The sequence below is a fragment of the Euleptes europaea genome, chromosome 2 (assembly GCF_029931775.1).
Source record: "Euleptes europaea isolate rEulEur1 chromosome 2, rEulEur1.hap1, whole genome shotgun sequence".
NCBI lineage: Eukaryota > Metazoa > Chordata > Lepidosauria > Squamata > Sphaerodactylidae > Euleptes > Euleptes europaea.
In genome coordinates, this window is record NC_079313.1 from 89,955,303 (window position 1) to 89,978,290 (window position 22,988).

General features: G+C 41.9%; 1 protein-coding gene across 8 annotated transcripts in view; it reads left to right on the forward strand.

Moving 5' to 3' along the window:
• The window catches only part of NFASC (neurofascin), a 230,883-nt gene that overhangs the window by 98,767 nt on the left and 109,128 nt on the right, over positions 1-22,988 (forward strand). For all 8 annotated transcript variants that reach the window (XM_056867422.1, XM_056867423.1, XM_056867426.1 and 5 more), the window contains exons 3-5: positions 3,059-3,246; positions 20,204-20,309; positions 21,725-21,921. In XM_056867422.1, the coding sequence (XP_056723400.1) occupies positions 3,153-3,246; positions 20,204-20,309; positions 21,725-21,921 (397 nt within the window). In that variant the 5' untranslated portion in view covers positions 3,059-3,152. The remainder of the gene's footprint in view (positions 1-3,058; positions 3,247-20,203; positions 20,310-21,724; positions 21,922-22,988) is intronic.

The following is a 22,988-nucleotide window of genomic DNA, read 5'->3' on the forward strand; positions in this document are numbered from 1 at the left end:
ATGTATGTCTAACTTCTGAATAAATGAGTTTCTGTTTCTTCTTTTTTTGGTGATGTTATAAAGGGCTTATTTTCAGCTTTTGTCCTTTTAATTTTAGAAGTACAATCCTTAATGAGTTTAGATTAGTTTGTTGCTTATGATTATTGTCTAGGGTATTTATCTTCTCTATTTCTTGAATTTTTAAGAGAGGGAAATGGAACTTTTTTTTACCATTGTTAGGTAGGGTTGCCAACCTCCAGGTACTAGCTGGAGATCTTCTGCTGTTACAACTGATCTCCAGCCAATAGAGATCAGTTCACCTGGAGAAAATGGCCGCTTTGGCAATTGGACTCTATGGCATTGAAGTCCCTCCCCAAACCCCGCCCTCCTCAGGCTCCACCCCAAAAAACCTCCCGCCCGTGGTGAAGAGGGACCTGGCAACCCTATTGTTTGGGTTGCCAGCTCCAGATTAGGAAATTCCTGGGCATTTGGGGGTAGACACTAGGGAGAGTGGGCCTTTGGGAGGGGAGGGATCTCAGCTGGCTATAGTGGCATAGATTCTAGGGGAACTGATCTCTGTCATCTGGAGATCAGCTGTAATTCCTGGAGGTCGGTCGGCTTGACCTGGAGGTTGGAAACTCTGTTCATCAAGCAATTAATTGTATTAATTAATGAGCAGGGTTTTGTTGTTGGTTCATATTGAGGCCTTTTTATGATTTTGAAATTGTTGTGGTTAAATTGTATGCTTGTTTGTGTATGTTGCAAAACACATTGGAAACTACTTCCTAAATAAATACTGGTTATTAAATAAATACACCTTTACTGGCTTTTACTTTTGCATCTTTCTGGTGGCTGGTGTCCCCTTTTTCTTTAAATAAAAGGAAGGCAATTCTGTATTTCTCTACCACCATCCCTTCCCTCTTACACCCTAGGCTATCCTTTTGTCTTTTACTAGTCCATCTGGAAAATGTTGTCAAGACATGCTATATTTCAGCATCATTCCCCCATACTACCTGAATTGGTGATATCTAATTTATCTGGTAGCATATGCTGCGGTGAAATGCAGGAGTAATTACTAATGTACATCGAATAGTGGTGGGTGATCCCATTATGTGAATAAAAAATAATCTACAAGGTAGGGCACCCAGGCTTTTTTCTCCCCTTTTTGTAAACCTGGGGAACGTTTGAGGTTTGGATCCCTTTTTCTTTCTCGAAACCATTTCTATGTGCTTATTCCTTGAAAATGTGTGGAAAAAAGCAACTTGTTTCCAAGCATTTTAAAGGCAAATAGTCTGACCTTTACATATGTATGCCCTTGACTTGAGAAGAAGGGTATATACATTTTTACTTGAGGATTTTTGTCTGCATGCAACGTATTCTGAGGAACAAACCGCAGTCAGACCTTGCCCTGAAGATGAAAAAAAGGCACTTGGCACCAGAACAGCCAATGGCACACAGGTGAATATTTAAACTTTGTGTCAAGTGGTACTCTGCTTAGCCACAGTGAAATAGATTGATCACAAGAGCTATGCTGGAACCACAAATGCTGTCTTTCAGGACAGAAACAAAATGAATTTTAGCACCTGAAACCTTTTTCCTTTTTAAAGTATTCCTTGCAATCATTATTTTTTTCAATGAGAACAGGCAAGACCTTTTGTGAAGAAGACAGGAGGAGGAAACCTACTGCTTAATGTTAGCCTCTCTGAGGCCTGGTCTTTTTGAGGCCTAGTCACGCTGGTGAATGTGTAAAGGCTGGGTTTATGAGGTGACAGGATTGGCTGTAGCATTTCAGAGCGCAGGTAGAGCAGTCAAAATGTAATTGTTCCCTCATGTAAAACCTCTCTGCAAATAAAAACAATAATTAATACAACTTGAAGAAGAGTGCCTACTACAGTTGCCAACTCTGGGTTGGAAAATTCCTGGAGATTTTGGGGTGGAGCCTGGCGAGGGCAGGATTTGGAAAGAAGAGGGACCCTAGCAGGGTATAATGCCATACAGTCCACCCTCCAAGGCAGCCATTTTCTCCAGGAGAACTGATCTCTGTAGCCTGGAGATCTATTGTAATTCAGGGAAATTTCCAGGCCCCACCTACAGGTTGGCAATAGGGTTGCCAGGTCCCTCTTTGCCACCGGCAGATTTTTAGGGTGGCAACTGAGGAGGGGAGGGTTTGAGGAGGGGAGGGACTTCAATGCCATAGAGTCCAAAGGGGCCATTTTCTCCAGGTGGACTGATCTCTATCGGCTGGAGATCAGTTGTAATAGCAGGAGATCGCCAGCTACTACTTGGCTAAGCTAAGCTAAGCTACTTGGCTAAGCTAAGCTGCTGCGTACACTTGGGAGTATCCTACGGGAACTGGTGAACTGGCTTCATTGATGATATACAGAATCTAATTAAGCTTGGATACTTGATTGGAAATGGGGCTGAAGAAATTTTGAAACGGCCGTCCCCCACCCATCAAGCTTAATGAAGACTCTGTGATCATTTATACATGTACCTGATGGACTTTTAAAATACTTTTCTATATACTAAGAAGATTCTACTATTTATAGACTGTACTATTCATAGACTGCATCAAACACGTTTTGTATATTTTGTATATATTGTTTATTGTCACTTGTTGTAGTCCATTGTACTTGTTGAAATGTTTTGAAACACAATATACACATTTTGTATTATTGTACTGATTTCTTCCCGTGCCAGTTTCCAAACCTGACGGTAATAGCACGGAGGTGCTCTTTTCTTGTTTTGCTAACTACTTGGAGGTTGGCAACCCCAGTTCCAACCTATCCCTTAGCTTGCTGAGCTAGTTTGCTAGTTACATGGCACTGTTAAAGTTGGGGAATTTTGAAATATACAGTCCTTCACTTGTATAGTCCATTTTACTACCTCCTCATTCTTCTGCCTCATTCTGCTGCATATGTTGACCAGGCTTCTGTTATCAGAATAAAAAGTATTAGTTTGATTATGCATCTTCTGTTCCTGTGACAGCTATCTTACTCGAAATCTTTCTCAAAGAATGAGACAAATATGAAGCTAAATGTAGGTCAATAACGTATTCCTCTGTGTTTGTTTTTTGCAGTAAATCCAAACATCCTACTGCACTACAGTAGTAAGACACCACTTTGCCTTGCTGAAGGAATCTGGGAACTTTGGATCTTAGCCAAATATTCAAAATGGTAATGCAAAGGTATCTCCTAACATATGTGGGAGTGGTGCTCACTTTATACCTTCATCACTTCATCAGAGCCATTGAAGTCCCTCGGGATCGTAAGTCCACTGACTTATTTTCATATTTCGAAGTTCATATATCTGGGAAGTAATGTTCTTAACTGGTCAGAGAACATGTTTGTGAAGACTGGTTAGCAGCCATGGGGTTTTTGTATGTGTGTATATCCTTGTGGAAATCACCCAAGAGTCATGGCCATTGCCCATGAAAACATCCATTTGGATAAAACCCAGAATCAATTAGAAACTATAATTGCATGCAAAGTGTTTCTTTGAATTCGGTTGTTCATGGGCGAAGTGGTAATGTGTTAAAAAGTATGACAGAAAATTCATATGACCTAAAGCACACAGGAAATTCAAACGATGTTATAGATGTCTATGTAGTTTCATCTAATTGATTTTGTCATGAGATGGAGCAGTTTCCCCCATGATCAGGATTGTAATAATTTCATGTTTTTGCTGGTGATTTTCCAGGCAACAAATTTAATTTTGTGTCCTACTGTATTGCACAATTCGTTCAGGGTCATGTAAGTAAGCCCCGCCCATTTTTATTAGCAAGCATAAAATGGCTGAACTCCTGTGGCTTTTAATGAACATAACAGTGGAGTGCTTAGCAAATGGTTCCAGAAGACAACATCAAAGCAAACTTCCAGTACAAAACTGAATCTATTTGCAGATTAACGTATGACCTCTGTGAGTTGAGTTGTTTGACTGAGTCATGTAGACCTTGGAAGCATTGATGTGATGCTCTTTGTTCTTACCCTTGACATTTACATTGTTAGGGCCAAACGTCCATGAAAATGCCAGTGCCACTTTAAAGCCACGTTCAAATGCTGCAAGGGCTCAATCCTGATTGGGCCTGCAGCGCTCTTACTTTGTCGTGTCCCCCCCCCCACCTAGTCAAATGCCAAAGCCAAGGGAAGGCTGTATCAGCATTCGATAAGTATGTGTGTATGGAGTAGGGTTGCCAGGTCCCTCTTCTCAACCGGCAGGACATTTTGGGGGCAGAGCCTGAAGAGGGCGGGGTTTGGGGAGGGGAGGGACTTCAATGCCATAGAGTTCAATTGCCAAAGAGACCATTTTTCTCCAGGTGATCTGATCTCTATCGGCTGGAGGTCAGTTGAATTAGCAGGAGATTTCCTGCTACTACCTGGCAGGAAATTATGCTACTACCTGCTACTACCTGGCAATTAGCAGATTTCCCGCTACTACCTTGGCAACCCTAGTATGGAGGGGTGTGTGACAAGAATGCCTCAGCTTGCCGCGCTGTGAGTCTGCTCAAGATTGGGCCCTTGCAGCATTTTAAATGACTTTAAAATGGTAATGGCATACTCATGACAGCCATGATGACACCATCACATTTAGTTTGGCCCTCACATCCTGCCACTTGGCAATACAAAGCCAGTTTATCACATGGTTTGATATACACTGTAGTCCTACAACAAAGTCTTTACAGTATTTTAAAAAACTTTTTGAAAATTATTGTGGCACAGGTTTTGTGAGCCTGACCTCACTTTTTTGTCCTCTGCTTTGTGAAAGTTGATGCCACAATCATTTCTTTTTTTGTAAAGTCCATAAGATACCACAAGACTGTGGTTGCAATACACAGCTGCTCCCCTGGAATGTGCACTGTGGTGACATTGACAGTTGATAAATACTCATCTGTATTCACCCATTCTCCTTCACATAATAATCATGCTTTTAATTTGGTGGGTATAGTTCCAAAGACAAATGTAGTGACATACAGTGACCACTCTGGATACAGGATTTTCTTCATTGTTAAGTAGAAATGTATGCTGTCACAAGGTGAAATTTGGCATGCCTGATGTCCTATTAGTGTCCGTTTTAATAAAAGGTTCATGCAAGAACTGCATATAGGAATACATGTGCAATGTGAACACTTACTCAGCAGTAAGAGGATCCATTGGATTGCAGCCTTTTAGCCTTGTGATATGTGTATCAAGCCCTACAGTGTCGTTAAAGCTGCTTCTCCTGCGTGGACTGATTTGCCTCACACTATGAGACTGTGAAATTTTATAAACTGCTTCTAATTGCCAGCAAAATTTGGTTTCATCCTAACCGGCTTTACTTAAACGTGAAGCTTTTTTCTGTTCTATAGACTGCCTGATCAGAGTGGGCTGATCTACCCCTTCCCCCGGTAATTAGAACTCTTGAATGTATGTGCTGTCAATGATTGCCATGGAGACTGTATAGGAGGTGTTCCATAGTGGACAAGAGAGACTCATTAACCATCTTCTCAGGCAGATACTGTCATCAAGAAACATGCAGGCTTTGACTCCAGGGGAAAATAATACTGGTTCACTCTTAGAAAAACATGTAGAAGAACAACTTATAATTGTTATCAATCATATCTTGTTTGAAGGTTAATAATTCAATAAGCATTTATATTGAAGAGGATGAAAAAATGCCTTGGTTAGCCTGTCATCATAATAACCATAACAACGTATTGTAGGCCAGAATTGCACAACTTGGATTTATGGACACAAACACAACCGCACTCAGCCCATTCCTGAAAGTCGCCGCAGACAGGGACGGCATGGCCGTGGTGCTGCCACAGCGCCTCCACAGACATTTCACGGCCACTGCAGGGAGGGGAGGGCTTTAAAAAAATCCTGAAAATGGGGCAAAAGGTCCCATTGCAAACAGCGACGCTGCGCCATCAAAAAGGATGTGTGACACCGCCATCACGTTAGGAGGAGTTCCTGGGCTGAAAGGGGTTAGGAAGCTGCCTAGCGCCAGCTCCACCCACCAGATGCCCTGGAAATGCCTCCCGGGATGACAGCACGGGCACTTGTGCCAGGAGAATGCTGGCGGGAGGCTGCGCCGGTGTCCGAGGGCTGCACTGCTGCCTTGGTCCAGGGGGGCTGGCGTAAGTGCCCCTACGCCGGCGTCCGTGCCAGTTTGCGCGGTGCAAGTGGCATAGACGCCGGCGTAGGAGTCACATCAACTCCACAGGAGTTTCGGCCCCCAACCCCAGGAATGCACTGTGATACTGGGTTATTCTGTCATCTGTACAAGACTTTGGAATGAACCATGACCTAACAAGGGATAAAACTTTTCAGTCAGAGATAGTGTTGTAGAGTTGGTATACACATGGCACCAGACTTAAGAAAAAGAGCTGAAACAGCTTATGTGTGGAAGCCTCTTTATGCTGCAGTCATGATGTGCAGCACGTTTCACCACGTGAATCCCATCATATGTATTATAAAGAGTTTCTCTGCCACTGCTGAACAATTCAGGCAGCTGATGGTGGTGACAGGGAGACTCTGTATGCAGGCAATGTGGTAAGCGGTACCACTCTTCTTTATGTATTTAAAACACATTTATTCATTTATTTAAATTAGTCATATGCCACTTTTCTACTAAAAATGCTTGAAGTGTAGTGTTGCTAGTTGTAGTGTTGCCAGTCTCCATGTAGGTCCTACAGATCTCCCAGAATTACACTTAGGGTTGCCAAATTGGGACATTCCTGGAGATTTTGGGGGTGGAGTCTGGGGAGAGTGGGGTTTGGGGAGGGGAAGAACCACAGTGGAGTAAAGTTCCATAGAGTCTACCCTCCAATATTGCAATTCTCTCCAGGGGAAATGATCACTGTAGTATGGGAATCAGCTGTAATTCTAGGAGGTCTCCAGCCCCCAGCTGGAGGTTGGCAACACTAATTACAACTGATCTCCAGACTACAGAAGTATGTTCCACTGGAGAAAATGGCTGGTTTGGAGGCTGGACTCTATGGCGTTATATCCCACTGAGGTCCCTCCCCTCTAGGGTTACTAACTCCAGATTCAGAAATACCTGGAGATTTGAGGGTGGAGCCTGGGAGAGTGGGGTTTAGGGAGAGAAGGAACCTTGATAGGGTGTAATGCCATACACTCCACCTTCCAAAGCAGGTATTTTCTCCAGAAGAAGTGGAATAAATGTTTTAAATAAATAAATAAATGATTTATGTAGTCTGGAGATCAGTTGTAATTCTGGGAGATCTCCAAACCTAATCTGGGGGCTGGAAACCCTGCTTCCCTCCCCAAACTCTGCCCCTCCCCCCAGGCTGCACCCCAGATCTCCTGGAATTTCCCAACCCAGAGTTGGCAACCCTTGTTGGCTATACCTACAGAGTGGATAGACAGCTATACAGAAGCTATTTTAGCTGTCTTTTACATAATGTGACACAATGTGAGAACAGCCCTTGTACTTTGGCAGTGGGGGCTGAGAGTTGGAAAAGCGCCTTGGCCTGAGCTGGGCTGGCCAGACCTCGAAATTTTTAAAGTTGGTTCAAGTCACTGTGACAGCCAACAGAGGAAAACAATCATCCTAGGGAATGCAACAGAATAATCTTCAGTATAGTTATTCAAGTAGAAGTCCACATTGGCACCTATTTCATACTGTATCGCCATATTTGATAGAAATGAATTAACAAATACTACTTTATCTGGAAAGTGGCTTTAAGAAACAGTCTGAGTATTAGCAGTAAACACAGAGTTCCAAAGCCAATATATAATCTTGCACACACTTGGGGCTTTGATACAAATATTGGTTCCAGGTCAGTCACAACACTGTGATTGCTGGTATCTAGAGTTCAGTGGAGAGCCAATGCAATCCTAAGCAGTTACTCTTTTAAGCCCATTGAAGTGAATAGGGTTAGGACGCTGTAGCTCTATGCTTAGTATTGCACTGCCAGCCTCTCATTGTTTTAGTATTCTGTGGATTTTATTGAAGGATCCCTCTGTCTTGCTTATTAATGCTAAGCTTTATTTATAGGAACATCAAGAATTTTACTTTGTGCACTGAGTTTTTGATTGCTTGCTTCTCGTTCTATTTTATTAAGAATTCAGCACTTGTTCTGATATATGAGCCTCCTGAAATGAAAACAGGGGCAGTGAAGTCCAACACAAGTGATTTCTAAAAAAAGGAGCTTCCTGTTGGTGGTTTTTCCTAACACTGGAATGAAAGAATGAGTCATTTTGTCTAATCAAGTGTAATCAGACCTTAGAAAAGTTTTTTAAAAAGACACACTCAGTACTTGTGCTATTAGTGGAGGAAGACAAAAGGTTGCAGTGCCTTTTAAAATAACATTTTGTATTTCTTAAAGTTCTTTCCATTGAGACCTTCATTAGTACATTACTATTATCAATTTATTCCTACTATTCCCACTATTTTATATGTGGGGAAATTGCAGTCAAGTTTAAATGAATTATTTTTAATTTCTCACATTTTCTTGTGCTATGAGTAATATTTGGACCATGTCTGTTTGTCACTCATAAAGACCAGTTTGAGGCACCTGGGCTGTGTACCCATCTTGCTGTACCTGCTCTTTAACATGCATTTGCTTGGTATCAATTGCGATAAAAAAACACATACAAATAGGGGTGTCCAACCATTTACCAGATGATTCACTCATGGGACCTTTCCAGTTCTTAATCTACATATGGGAGAGCCTGCTAAAAAGCAGGTATTGGGTTGGACTTTCTGTATGTTATTTTTTAAAGGTGGCTTGATAAATAATATGAAGCAGTCTTCTTCAGAGCTTTGTTGCTCATCTCAGGAGCTTGTAAAAGTGGTGCATCCCAAATCAATAGGAGGCGTTAAGGGATCTGGCAAACATCTGCCTTACCCAGCTGGGTCCATTTCAAAGGAGTTTTTTTAAGGCAACCAGCTCTGCAGTCCCTTTCTCCTTCTTACAAGCTGCCAGGGAATTGGATTTTTAATCTTCCTTTTATTTAACCCAGAAAGTGCTCAGCCTCTGTAGCCCTCTGGTGCCTGCCCATTGTTTGTGGCAGAGACTCAGCTAATTAATTCATCACTCTCATTTCTGAACTTGAAAGGCTTCAGGTTTTACTAAGTCAAGCAGGTGGTGCATAAATAGCTACAGCTGCTGTGGGTTTATGATAAGTGTGAAAATTGCTGATTCTGTGAGTAAATGAGCTTTATTCCTCCAGACCGCAGGCCTCCACAAGTCTTCTCTTCTTCATGGAGATTAGGGTTTCCTACAGGTGCAAGGACGCATGTTAGAGCAAATCTCTACCAGTCAAGCCAGTGTTGAATGTAGTATCATTTAGCTAGCAAATGTCCTCTGGAAGATTGTGGAGATGCAGCTGCTAATATGCCTAAGCAAATTTGAGGATAAGCTATAGTCAGACAAAAGACGTTTTAGACTGATACACATACATTATTTTAGAGAAAAATGGAAAAATAGGGGTTGACTTGTGAAAAGAATAATAAAGTAGGGGTCCGTAGATTATCTGCTATCTGTAAAGGGTTGTCTTGCCTCACCAATTTTTTATTTTATTTTATTTTTTTAACTTTGAGGGTGTCAGCAAATGTTGTGACAAGGGCAACCTGATAAATAAATATTTTGAAAAACTGCAGACTGAAGGAAATTTAGTAGTCAGGGGTTAAGTGGGCAGATCCTCTTAAAGCTAAATGATTAAACAATAGGAAACAGGGAGGATTAAATGGCCGCAATGATTGCAAGTGAGCACTTAAATCCCCCAAGGGCCTGTATTAAATAGTACTGGTTCTTAATTTGATTGTAAATGATCTGGAATCAGGGGTGGGCAATGAGGTAGTAAAACGTGCTTTGGCACTGATCATGAAATCCCAAGAAGATTGTGGAAAAATAATGAATGTTAAGGGAGAAAGTAGAAACTATTTTCCCATCTCCTATACATAAGAGTAGTAGAATATCAGTCTTTCCTTTGACTCCCTTCATTCAGTCACCAGACAGGAGCTACGAGCATGGTTCAGAAACGTTTATTTAGGTATAATTACCTCAGTACAACGTGTTTGTTCTGCTCAGTTTTTCTGTATTCTTCCATTTGGCCAGCTTAACTGCTGTTCATATTTTACTGTCCTTCAGTATAGGCATGCCTTTATGTTGGCTCACTTAAATACCATCTAGAGCAGGCTTGTCCAAACTGTGGCCCCTGGGCCGCATGTGGCCCAGGACAGCTATGAATGCGACCGAACACAAAATCGTAAACTTACTTAAAACATTATAAATCAGCTATTGTTAGTGTTAGTGTATTATATGTGCGGCCCAAGACAATTCTTCTTCTTCCAATGTGGCCCAGGGAAGCCAAAAGATTGGACACCCCTGATCTAGAGTTTTGAGAGGGAGATAACTTAAAATACCATACTCTGATAGAGTATGTGACTGTGGTGCAGGTAGACACTCTGTATCATGTGACTTTTGCAATGTAACTATTTTTATGAGGCTAGAAATCTTTTAATTTTTCCTTTGCTCCAAAATATAGATCATATGGAGACATTACCTTTTTTATTAGAAGATCATAGTAGATCTATCACTCTTTCCATTGCAAAATTTTTTGCAATTGTGGTTGATTTTCACAGCTGTTCAAATTTGGTATAGTTTTGTATATTTTAGTAATCTGCTTAACACTAATAAGTTAAGAAGCAGTATGAGGTAGAGAAGAAGGAGAAGAGAAATACCGTATATACTCGGGTATAAGCCGACCCGAGTATAAGCCGAGGTGCCTAATTTCACCCCAAAAATGGGGAAAAATTAGGCACCCACGTATAACCCTCCCCCCCTCCCCGCAGGCTTACCTGACCGGGCTCCAGGCGTGCAGGCAGGCAGTGGCAGCGGTCCCCTCCCTGCACGCAGGAGGCCCTGCAGGGTCAGCTGGCAAGTGGGAGGACCAGCCCGGGTGAGGTGGGGGAGGTGGGGGGAAGAAACCGCCGCCGCCCAGCAGAAGGTGGGGTGGGGTGGACCGGGTGATCGCGCAAAAGGTGCAACGATCGCGCAAAAGGCGCGATTGGGTGGGGTGGGTGGTGGGGAAGAAGTCGCCGCCGCCGCGCAGAAGGCGCGATCGGGTGGGGTGGGGGGGGAAGAAGCCACCACTGCCGCAGCGCAGAAGGCGCGATCGGGTGGAGTGGGGGGGAGAAGGCGGGACAGCCCGCCCATCAGCTGGCCGGTGGGAGAGTACTGGGAGAGGGCCCGGCAGGCGAATTACCATATTGACCTGAGTATAAGCCGAGGTGAGTTTTTTAAGCCAAAAATCATGGCTAAAAAACTCGGCTTTTACTCGAGTATATACGGTAGTAGAGTATGTGAATACTCTTTGAATATCGAGTATTCAGTAATGAGTAAATTCAGGACAAAATACTCCTTCACAAATGTATAATGAACGTCGGCATTCATTACCACAGCATGTGGTGATGGTTGAGAGGTAGATAAATGCATAGAAAGTAAGCCTATCCATGGGTGCTATTCTTGATGAGTCACATGGAGTTTTTGACTGCAGAATGCTAGAGACAAATATGGTTGGGTTTTGTATCATGAGCATCCCAGGGCCTGGGCATGTGGCTGAACCCTACTGTGAACCCCACTGTAAACCAAGTGCTGGACTGGATGCTCGTATGCAGTAGTTAATGTGTCCCACTGCTACGTTTGTATTATGTGCCCTTTCCAGTTTAATGGCAACCCTATGAATTAATGACCTCCAAATCATCCTATCATTAACAACTTTGCTCACTCAGGTCTTGCAAACAGAAGGCTATGGCTTCCTTTATGGAATCAGTCCATCTCATGTTGAGTCTTCCTCTTTTCTTCCTGCCTTCAACTTTTCCTAGCATTATAGTCTTTGCCAGTGAGTCTTGCCTTCTCTTGATATGTCCAAAGTACAGTAGCCTCAGTTTAGTTATTTTAACTTCTAGGGAGAATCCAAACTTATTTGATCTAGAACCTACTTATTTGTCTTTTTGGCAATCCATGATATCCATAAAGCTCTCTTCCAACAACACATTTCAAATGAATCAACTTCCCTCCTGGCAGCCTCCTTTGTTGTCCAACTTTCATGGCCATACATAGTAATGGGGAATACTATGATATGAGTTAGTTTGATCTTGGTTGCCAGCAAAAAGTCCTTACACTTATGGATCTTTTCTAGCTTTTTTGTGGCTGCCCTTCCCAGTCTCAAGTCTGATTTCTTGGTTGCAGTCTCGCTTTTGGTTGATGATTGAGCCAAGGAATAGAAAAACTTCATCCATTTCAATTTCTTCATCATCAGGCTTAAAGTTGTATAATTCCTCCATAGTCAGTACTTTCGTCGTCTTGGTGTTCAGCTGTAGTCCTGCTTCAGCACTTTCTGCTTTAACTCTCATCAGTAGTTGTTTCAAGTCTTTACTGTTTCCTGCCAGTAATGTGGTGTCATCCGCATATTACAAATAGTTAATGTTGCTTCCACCCATTTTCACTCCACCTTCCCCTAAATCGAATCCAGTTTTCCTTATTATATGTTTTATGTATAGATTGAACAACATCCTAGTCTGCCACTTTTGCCAATTGGAAACCATTCTGTTTCTCCATATTCTGTCCTAACAGTAGCCTCTTTTTCAGAGTACAGGTTGCACATCGAAACAATCAGATGATGTGGCACACCCATTTCTTTTAAAACCATGCATAGCTTTTCATGATCTACACAGTCAAAAGCTTTGCTGTAATCTGTAAAACACAAACTGATTTTATACCAAAATTCTCTGGTGCGCTCCAGTAACCCTCACACATTTGCAGTATGATCCTCTTCTTTTTCTGAATTCAGCTTGAACACCTGGCATTTCTCATTCCATATATGGTAAGAGTCTTTGTTGTAAAATTTTGAACATCACTTTGTGTGGGAAATTCATGACGGTCTGATAGTTGCTGCGATTTTTGACCTAATGAGCCTGTAATTTAGTTTCAAAGTAGTTATGGTCATAATGCTAACTTTAACTGTGTTAATAAAGGCTGCTAACATGTCTCTGTCTAGTGACAAGTGCCATGTAGTAAGCTTTTGTTGGATATGCAACACCATCATTTTATTGGTACATAAACAACCTGTAATGCTGAAATGTTTGTAATCTTGTAAATGATGTGCAAATAAATATATATATATAACTTATCCTATTGCAAGGGCCAGTTGACATTTAAAAAAGAACTAAGGTAGGTATTAAAACCCATGTATGGGAAAACAGTTGACAATGCTAGAATGGCACACTAGTAGCTAGTTTATACATTCATGTACTCTACTTGATTATTCAAATGTGCTGGATACATTCACAGAGCAGCATTAGATTTAAGGGGACAGTAAATCTCTATGCAACTATGGGAAAACTTTGCCTACCCAATTTTTGTAGGATAGTATGTTGGTAAAGGTATTGGAACAGGACCCATAAGTGGTCTGCATCTGATGACATGAGCTCTTACTCACAAACACTTATGCTGGAATAAATTGTGGCTATAAGAATTAAGATGTATAAAGGAGTCCAGTGGTACTTTAAAAACTAACAAAATTTAGTGGTGCACCTTGGCTAATAATATTAATAACTATTAAAATTATAGATTTAACCTTTTTAGATACATTTCAAATTAAAATATTTTAGACTAACCCTTTCTGTTTCTTTCTTTTTTTACTATGCTTACACATTGGAACTAACAGCAAGTATTCAAGAGGAATGTAAGTCCTACTTTCTGGCTTATTTTTATCTGAAGTAGCTGTCTATTCGTGTCTGGAAAAAGAGCAGAAGAAATCTGCACTTACCAGTAAGGTTGTAAGGGAGCTGAAAAGCCTGAAGTGGGCGCAGGATGAGTATTTACCTGTATGGTTTGTGGTACTGACAAGTGACAAAGAGCCTTAAAAGCAGAAAACAAGTTTCTGCAGCTTCGACTACAGCATTAAACGTATAACTCAGTGGTAACATATGGCTGTAAAATATTCTAACAAGAGCAGAAACCTAGATGTGTTTATATTGTTCAGGCAAATGGCATAAGATATAAAACCGTTTCATGCTTTAGAGATTGCTTTTCCAAGCATGATTCCTGAACAGATCTGTGTTCCATATTATGGGGTTCCCTACTTACTTGGTAAATCTGAGAGGGTTTAACCTTCCACTGCAGCTAAGGGTAGTGTTTTTTGTTTTTTGTTTTTGCTAGAGTCATTTCATTAAATATTTGCTGCTCTTCAAGCTCCTTTGACATGAACCTGCTTTGATCTTCTCCAGTTGCTTTGTGACACATAATGAATATTTTCAAATGCATGTGCATTCCCAAGCAGGTGCAGCACATACTTGATTTTCTATGGATGCTCTTTTGCTGCCCTTGTGCTGATAGATACGTTTGTAGGTCCAGATGTGGTCTTTTATGGTGGCACAGTGTGGTTATGATGACCTTGTTGTGCTTTAATTTGCTATCTCGTCAGTATGCTGATATTAGATGCCAGAGCTCTAGCTCTGCTGATACTTGCATGTTGCTGCCACTGTTGTTGCACTGTTGTTGTGTTTTAGGCAGACATGCCTCCACTGTTGATGAGGCAACTGCTCAGGTCACAGGAAAGGGAACAGAGTTACAGTAGAGGAAATGGAGGCCAACAGAGGTCAATCGTATTTGAAACTACAAATCCACTTGAGTCTCCAGACCTCATAACCTATTACAGATTGCGTGCTGTCTGTGTGTGAGGTTACATAAACATGATAGTAGTTTTCCATCCAATACTCTGTGTTTCAGAATGAAGGCTGCATTTTACACTCTTTGAAAGTTGATTGTCTTGCACTCATTAGGGTTGCCATCTCCGGCTAGAAAAATTCCTGGAGATTTGGGGGCAGTGCTTGGGGAAGGTAGAACTTGGAAGGTGGAGCTCAGCTAGGATGTGATGCAATAAGAGTCTGCCTGTCAAAGCTGCCATTTGCTGATTTCTGAAGCCTGGAGATCAGTTGTATTTCCAGGAGAACAGGCTCAACCCAGAGGTTGGCAACCCAGGCACTCATTGAAGATTTTACATTGCCAACCAAAAAGCCTTATTGCTAAATGATCTTACTGTGTGCTTATTCTTTCTGGTTCTCTTGGTCTACTGAGACTTGGGAAAGCCAGCCAGAGCTACAATTGAAAGAGGGAAGGGGACAGATGGAAGCAGGAGAATTTATAGAAGGGAAGAGTTTGATTTATCCTTCCATTGACTCTAGGGTTACCAGTTCCCACTTCAGAAAGGGGACCTCCTGCCCTGGCCAGCCCTTCCTGCCACACTTCAATGGGAGAAAAATGGGGAGGGGGAGGGTGATGGGGAGTGCAATCATCAGTTTCCTGACACTATGGGCGAAAACGCATGGTCACTTTAGCCTCCTTTATTCCCTGTTTCAGCCAGGATTCAGCCAGGATCGGACGCCACGTTCGGCGAAACGCAACAATAAAAAGAAAGGTGCCTTCTTCCACTATGCTATAAATTGGGTTGTGGAAACTTAATAAATATGCTTGTAGTGAGAAGACTATGAAATCTTGCCTTGTACTGAAAATGCTGGATTATGTGGATATTCTCCACACACAAAAAAACATTCCAGCTGCAAAGGCGCGATTAAACATGATGAAGACCACTGATCCCTGTCAATTTCTGAAAAGTATATTGTGAACAAATGCAACTGTGATTCTTATTGGGGATCCATGGAAAGGGATGAAGGGATTTAATCCTCCCAACACCTGTTAGGTTTTGCTAAGTGAAAGTAGGCGCTCTGTGCTGCAATTAACAGTTTAAAGCAGGGGTGTCGAACATATGGCCCGGATCCAGTCCCTTGAGAGCTCTTATCCAGCCCATGAGCCAGCCAAGGTAGCCACCTCTCTCCTGCTCCTGATCTGGGCTAGCAAGCCCGCAGTGGGCTCGTCAATCAAGGCAGCCACCCTCCCAGTTTCAAGGTGTCAATGATCAAAAACTGTTAAATAAAAGAAAATATTGTAAGAGCGTTATTGTGTTAAGCATATTTCTATTTTAAGTAAAAAATAAAGTTAAAAAAAATATTTAATTGGCTTTGCCTATGTCTTCTCTAAAGTTTGTATCTCCTGTACTTGGCATTTTAGTTTAATTTAAATTTTATGGTACACATGGCCTGGACCGATGAAGTGACATTTATGTCATATCTGGCCCTTGTAACAAATGAGTTTGACACCCCTGGTTTAAAGGGGCGGGACATTAGGGTTGTCAACCTCCAGGTAGGAGCTGGAGATCTCCTGGTATTACAACTGATCTCCAGCCGATAGAGATCAGTTCACCTGGAGAAAATGGGTGCTTTGTCAATTGGACACTATGGCATGATGTCCCTCCCCTCCCCAAACCCTGCCCTCCTCAGGCTCCTCCCCAAAAACCTCCCGCCAGTAGCAAAGAGGGACCTGGCAACCCTAGGAGACATACCCTATAAAATATATCTTACTCCCCTTTAAAAGGCTAATAACAGCATGATAAACCAGATTTTTATTAGCAAAACTGAGTTGGGAGAGTTCTGTCCCCTATGCCCTTCTTGCATGGGCCTGATCTGAATTGCAGCTATGTATGTGTGCAATGCCCTGGCCTGATCTCAGGAGCTAAGCAAGGTCAGCCCAGGTTAGTATTTGGACGCAGGATCGTGATGTGGAGGCAGACAATGGCAAACCACCTCAGAACGTCTCTTGCCTTGAAAACCCTACAGGGTCGCCATAAATCAGCTGTGACTTGACAGCGCAAAAAAAAGTGTGTACAATGTAGATTTTGCAGACTGACATCCAGAATTTTCACCATGTCTGTTTTGGCAAAGCCTGAAGACTGCAGTTGTTCAGTGGCGAGGGGAGTAATTGTGAACATGCTCAGAAGCATTTTTCTACTCACATGCCAGAACCAGGGTTGCCAATCTCCAGGAATTATAACTGATCTCCAGGCTACATATATCAGTTCCCCTGGAGAAAATGGCAGCTTCAGTGGGCAAACTCTATGGTTTACCATAGATTTTAGGTGAAATCCTCCCCCAAATTCCCCCCTCCACAGGCACAGCCCCCAAATCTCCAGGAATTTTCCCGGCTGGACATAGCCCTGGTAATGAAAATTCACTGCTGGGTTGAACTCTGAGTCTTGGCACGAATAAATTCTGTTGTGAAGAATATAGAGTTTGCTTATAACAAGAAGGGAGAGGGAGTTATGTGGAAAACAATTCTTGTAAAGAGTTGATAAGAAAAAGAGGTTACAGGGACTAGAAGTGGATTGCTGTGTGGAAAAAACATAAGGTATGTGCTTTCTGGTTGTAGTGGAAGTGGGGTTGGTACTCCCTTTCTAACAAGAGAAGTGCATGGGTGATATGCTCTTTAAACCCTGCTTCTTAATGCTAAGTTTGTGGGCAGGGAAGAGGTGGGAGTTGCTTAGCAGTAGAGAAAGATGCCAAGATGTGTATCAAATGCTATGATCCGTTTAGAAACTGGCATGATGAAGGTGGAGGCAAGGGTTGTCTTGTCCTCGCTTTATCTCTGGCTGAAAATTAATTTCAACCCCAAGGGTCTTCTTCCACTGATTCTTTGTGATACCTTTAGGTCAAAGTGGATAATAGCAATTGAAGACAAACGAAATAACCTGTGTTTTACCCCCCTAGCACTACTTCAGTTAGGGTGGGATCAAGCTAAGTCAACTATAAACCAAAGGGTTAAAGATATCGAGCAACAAGTAGATCTAGCAAGAGTGCCCCTACTTATGGCTCCCCCCCACTCCAAATTTATCCTTGCACCAGCAGCCTATCTCCGTTACTCAGAGATAAACAAATATAGGAGTGCTTTTACCTTGGCTAGGTGCGCAGCCTTACCCTCTGCTATGTTACAGGGGAAATTCAAGAAGATACCCAGGGCAGAGAGACTATGCCCCTGCAAATCAGGGGATTTAGAAACCACTGAACGTGTTCTCCTGAACTGTAACTTTTACACTATACCCTATTCTAAGTTTATTGAGCCCCTCATACTGAGAATGGGACCCGACAGGGAAAGAGAAAAGATAGAAAAGCTCCTACAAGGAGATAATCCCTCAATCACCTCTCAGGTAGCAAAATTTTGTACGGCCGCAATGAAAATTCATTGCCACAGAGTAGTCTCTTAGTCCAAATGGCAGATGTAACTCGGATGTTATTTTATTTTTTTTAAGTGATTTAAGACTTGGACTGTAAACCTTTGAGGGTAAGACCATTTTAGTCCATGTATCTTGTTTTATCTGGCCAAGGGCCACAAATAAACTATCTATCTATCTATCTATCAGTAGAGAAAGACAGTCTCTGTATGTGCAGATGCATACTCCTCTTTACTGTCACGGGAATGGGGCCGCTGCTGTTCAGTGTTAAGGGAAAGCATTCTACATATGCTTAAAGGTTTTATCATTACTAGTATTTCTGCTTAAGCTTTCTCTCCCATAGGTTATCTCAATAATCTTTTACTAATCACTTATTGCTGTATTGCAGTATCCCTCATTTGTAGAATGTGATCGTGGCTTCTTAAGTAGTATAGATGCAAAGTAGCACATATGCATGTTTTATATGTATCCGAGGTGCCTTGGAGCATGTTCCTTGCTTTACTGCTTTGATCATTTGGAAAAAATATTGAAAGCAAGACCACTAAAATAAAGTAAATTTATTTTTAAAGAATCCCAGTGTGTTTAATTTTTTGTTACAGGAATCCATGAAGATGTACAACTAATTCCAAACCAGTCCATAGTGTGGATCAATAAAGCCACAAAAGGGAGCTAGAGAAGGAAGCATTTTTCTACAAACTTGAAGGAAGTCCTAGGTTTGCAGGATAATCTGAAATCTAAATGTGAATGAGGACTTGCTGTGCAACTGGGCCCAGCCTGGCGCCGGCAACTACCATGCAACTCAGCCAGACTTTTCTTTGAGAGAAACTGCCAGGGAGGGGAGGAGAGAAATATGAAGATGGGGAGGGCTTCTATTAAGGTTTGCCAGGCCAAGCCTGACAACTGGCGGGAAGGGTAGGGGCATGACGTTGTCAGCACTTCTGTATCACTTCCCAGGAAACCTAGAATTTACACAGAGTAGTTCTAGGAATTTCCGCAAACTCTGTGGTTTTACCATAAAGTTTCCAACACAGAGTAGTTCTAGGAATTTCTGCAAACTCTGTGGTTTTTCCATGAAGTTTCCAGTGCTGCCTAGAACTACCCCATGTCATCAGAAGTAATGTAGTGATGCCGCCAATGTGGCTGGTTTTTTTCTCCTGCCACCATAGATGGGTGGTAGGCAAAGGGAGCTGCCGATAAGAGATCTCCCACCATAGTAGGAAGCCTGGCAGCCCTATTTCTATTAAAAGAGAGAGGCTATTTTTCTCCGAATGGAGTGGCACTGGCGCAGGACTCACGCCGGCTCCTATGAGGCACCCCATCCCCAGATTGCATGGTAAATCTACATTCATCCCTTACACATTCCTGGTTTGTAGTCTCAAGGTTCACTGTGCTCTTAATTTTAGTGGTAGGTTGTCATTTCTTTTTGTAGCTCAAATTATGACGTTTGCAGGTTTAAGACTGTTGCCAGAAAAATGTTTGATTGACAGGCGATCTGTTCTCATCTGCTGGATGTTTATTTTTGTATTCCCCAATATATTTTTAAAAGTTTTCACAAAATTTTATTTCTGGCACTTTAATTATGCGTTCCACTTGATTAGAGCAAGATGTGGTGAAGTTCTTCAGTTTATATTGTCTGTTGCCCAGAGGGTTCATAAATGCTTAATTTTACAAGTGAGACCATGGTAAGCACAAAGAAAATGGCCCAAGGTGAGGCCCCATTCCAAGCAAGACTCCATCCAGTTATGGATAAGAGGGTCTCTATTTTGTGAAATGTTGGACAATATGGCTTTGCATCTGAACCTTGGGCATAATCTGCTTGGAAATGTGTTCCCTTTACCCATTTCAGAGGGGCTTATAGAAGAGAACATCCTCTAGGATTGTGATTTTATGTCCAGTAATCATGAAGTCCAAAACAACATGTAGAGAATGGATGATGTAATGTAGGGTGATTACTTTGAATTATCTTAGAATGTGAGGACTGTGAAGTTCATTGTTTTGTTTCTGGAATGTGTAGTCTGTACACAATAAAAGGCATGGATGTAATCAGAAATGCACAGTGATATTTTGCTTCATGTGCTAACAAATAGGCATTCTTTTCTTCTTATATTTTCTCCATCCATCTTCTCTCTCTCTGTCCTGGTTATACATTTCAGTATCTCAGCCCCCCACTATTACAAAACAGTCTGTGAAGAATTATATTGTAGATCCAAGAGATAACATAATAATTGAATGTGAAGCCAAAGGCAACCCCTTTCCCATGTAAGTACAGTTTTTTTAATATGTTACTGATTGTCCTTTGTTACTGATTTGTTACTGATTGCCCTTTCTTCATGTAGCTCCATGTACTTTCTAGTCTTGATCAGAAAAGGTCGACTAGAAATGATGTAATATGTCAGCATATCACAGAGTCTATTTTGTCAGTCTCCTCATGGGACAGTAGGGAATGTGGCTCAGGTAACAAGGAACTAGTCCAAGTGTATTAAATGCCTATAAGATATCTTCCCTTATGAGTCTGCATGCCAAGTGTGTTCAGCACATAAATGACTGATCGTTGTACCCTCCTTTAAAGTGCCACTCTAGACCATAGCCTGTTCTCATGCCTTCTCCATGGCCACCTGCCAATTGTGGGAAGAACTTCCTTTGGATATCCAAGAGACCCCTTCATTGCTGGTTTTTTAGGAGGGCCGTGAAAACCTGTTTTTTTTATGTCAGAAGGCAGTTGTCTGACTTATTTCTGTTGCAGATCAGGCTGCTACTGTTAGATTTTTAATATGTATTAGTGGAATCATTGTTATCTGCCTTAGGCTCTGATGAGGAAAGGCAGGTTAGAAGTATTTCAAAACAAATCTGCCAAATTCAAATTGTCCCCAAGGGAATTTTGAGGGGGTCTGTGTCATAAAGCTTCAGTTGAAGCTAAATGCCTTGCAGAAAGATTCTGAAGTATGATTTATATTTGCCATGTGGCAGTCATTCCAGTGAAATCCACATAAAGATTTTAACCCTGTTTATTTCCTCCACTGTTTAACTCTCATACTATGAGTGGTAAAATGTTAAATATAAAATTCTGTATTCAGATTTTATGTCTCCCAAAAAGAGAGAATAATCCATCGTCTGAGACAGAACAGTTTACAAATAATCATTAAACTGTTACTGTATGTATATGGGTAAAATGCTGACAAGTCACAACTGACTTATGGCGACCCCATAGGGTTTTCAAGGCAAGAGATTAACAGAGGTTGTTTGCCATTGGCTGTATCTGTGTAGCAACCATAGACTTCCTTGGTGGTTTCTCATCCAAGTAACCAGGGCCGACCCTGTTTAGCTTCCAGGATCTGAAGAGATTGGGCTACCTGGACCATCCAGGTCAGAGCATAAACTATATAGCAGTGGATAAAAGTCTTCCTGTGTGAACAAATCATTGTGTCTCTACAGGAAGGGCAATGGTTCATTGTGTCTCTGCAGGAAGGGCAATGGTTCTGTAGTAGAGCCCATGGTTTGAATGCAAAAAGTTCCAGGTTCTGCCCCTGACATCCCCATATGGGTAAGAGGGTGGAAACACCTGAGACCTTGCAGAGCCACTGCCAGTCAAGAGTGCATAGTGATAAGCAAAGTGGACCAGAGGACTAGCTCAGTTTGAAGCAGCTTCAAATATTCATTTATGTTCCCATTTACAGATTTACATGGACACGAAATGGGAAGTTCTTCAATGTTGCAAAGGACCCAAGAGTAAGCATGAGACGCAAATCGGGTACTCTTAGCATTGACTTCCGCAGTGGTGGTAGGCCAGAGGACTATGAGGGGGAATATCAGTGTTTTGCTCGGAATGACTTTGGGACAGCCATTTCCAATAAAATCGTCCTGCAGGTTTCAAGTGAGTATGATAATTACAGGGATTATAGCTTTAGAGAGAGTATGACTTAATTTACTGTTGTTCTGTAACTCGGGTATTGGTAGATGTTTCAACAATATACAGGTTTTAAAAATTGATACCAGCAGTCATCTTCCCTGGCAGCAACTTTTAGATGTAATTATATGTTTGCAGTTTGTTCTTCATGACACATATCTTTAGCTGCCTTTTCTCCTAGGCTGGGTGATTACTGTAGACTTAATTTCTGGCTCAGCAGAGAGATAGGCCACTCAGTCCAACTCTTCTTGCTTGTGGGCTTCCTAGTAGCACCTTGTTGGCCACTGGGTGAACAGACTGCTAGACTTGATGGGCCTTGGTCTGATCCAGCATGGCTTTTCTTATGTTCTTCTGGGCTTTTGCTTGAGCCCAGTTCATGTAACTTTTTATTTACATGAAGATGACCTCTGTGTAAGAAAAGCCATCACTTTTGAAGTGCAACATGGATTTGGTTTACTGTATGAACAAAACTATAGGTAGGTAGGTAGAAAGTGCCATCAAGTCACAGCTGACTTATGGTGACCCTGTAGGGTTTTCAGCACAAGAGATGTTTAGAGGTGATTTGCCATTGCCTGCTTCTTCATGTGCTGAGAGAACTGTGTTTGGCCCAAGGTCACCCAGCAGGCTTCATGTGAAGGAGTGGGGAATTAAATCCAGTTCTCCAGATTAGAGTCCACCAATCTTAACCACCACCCCATGCTGGCTCTCAAAAGTGTGGATGTTCAGTATTATTGGCAATAGAAGTTACTGCCAGGACACTTTGATCTTGGCCCAACAACTTTTCTTTCTATAGCCTTTCAGTAGTTCTTGACTAGGACTTTTGTCTTGGAAGAAGAGATTTTCTCAAGAAATTCCTGATGAGTAAAGTGCCAATAAGGAAAGAAAATAACAACAGGTAGTCAAGGGCACCTGAAATCACTTTTTACATGGAACACCTTAACGTACATGATGTATACCAATTAGTGTGAATTGGTTGTACCTTCCATTAACTTCTCTTAGTGTAAAATGCAGCCACCCCCCTCTTTCCCCACCGT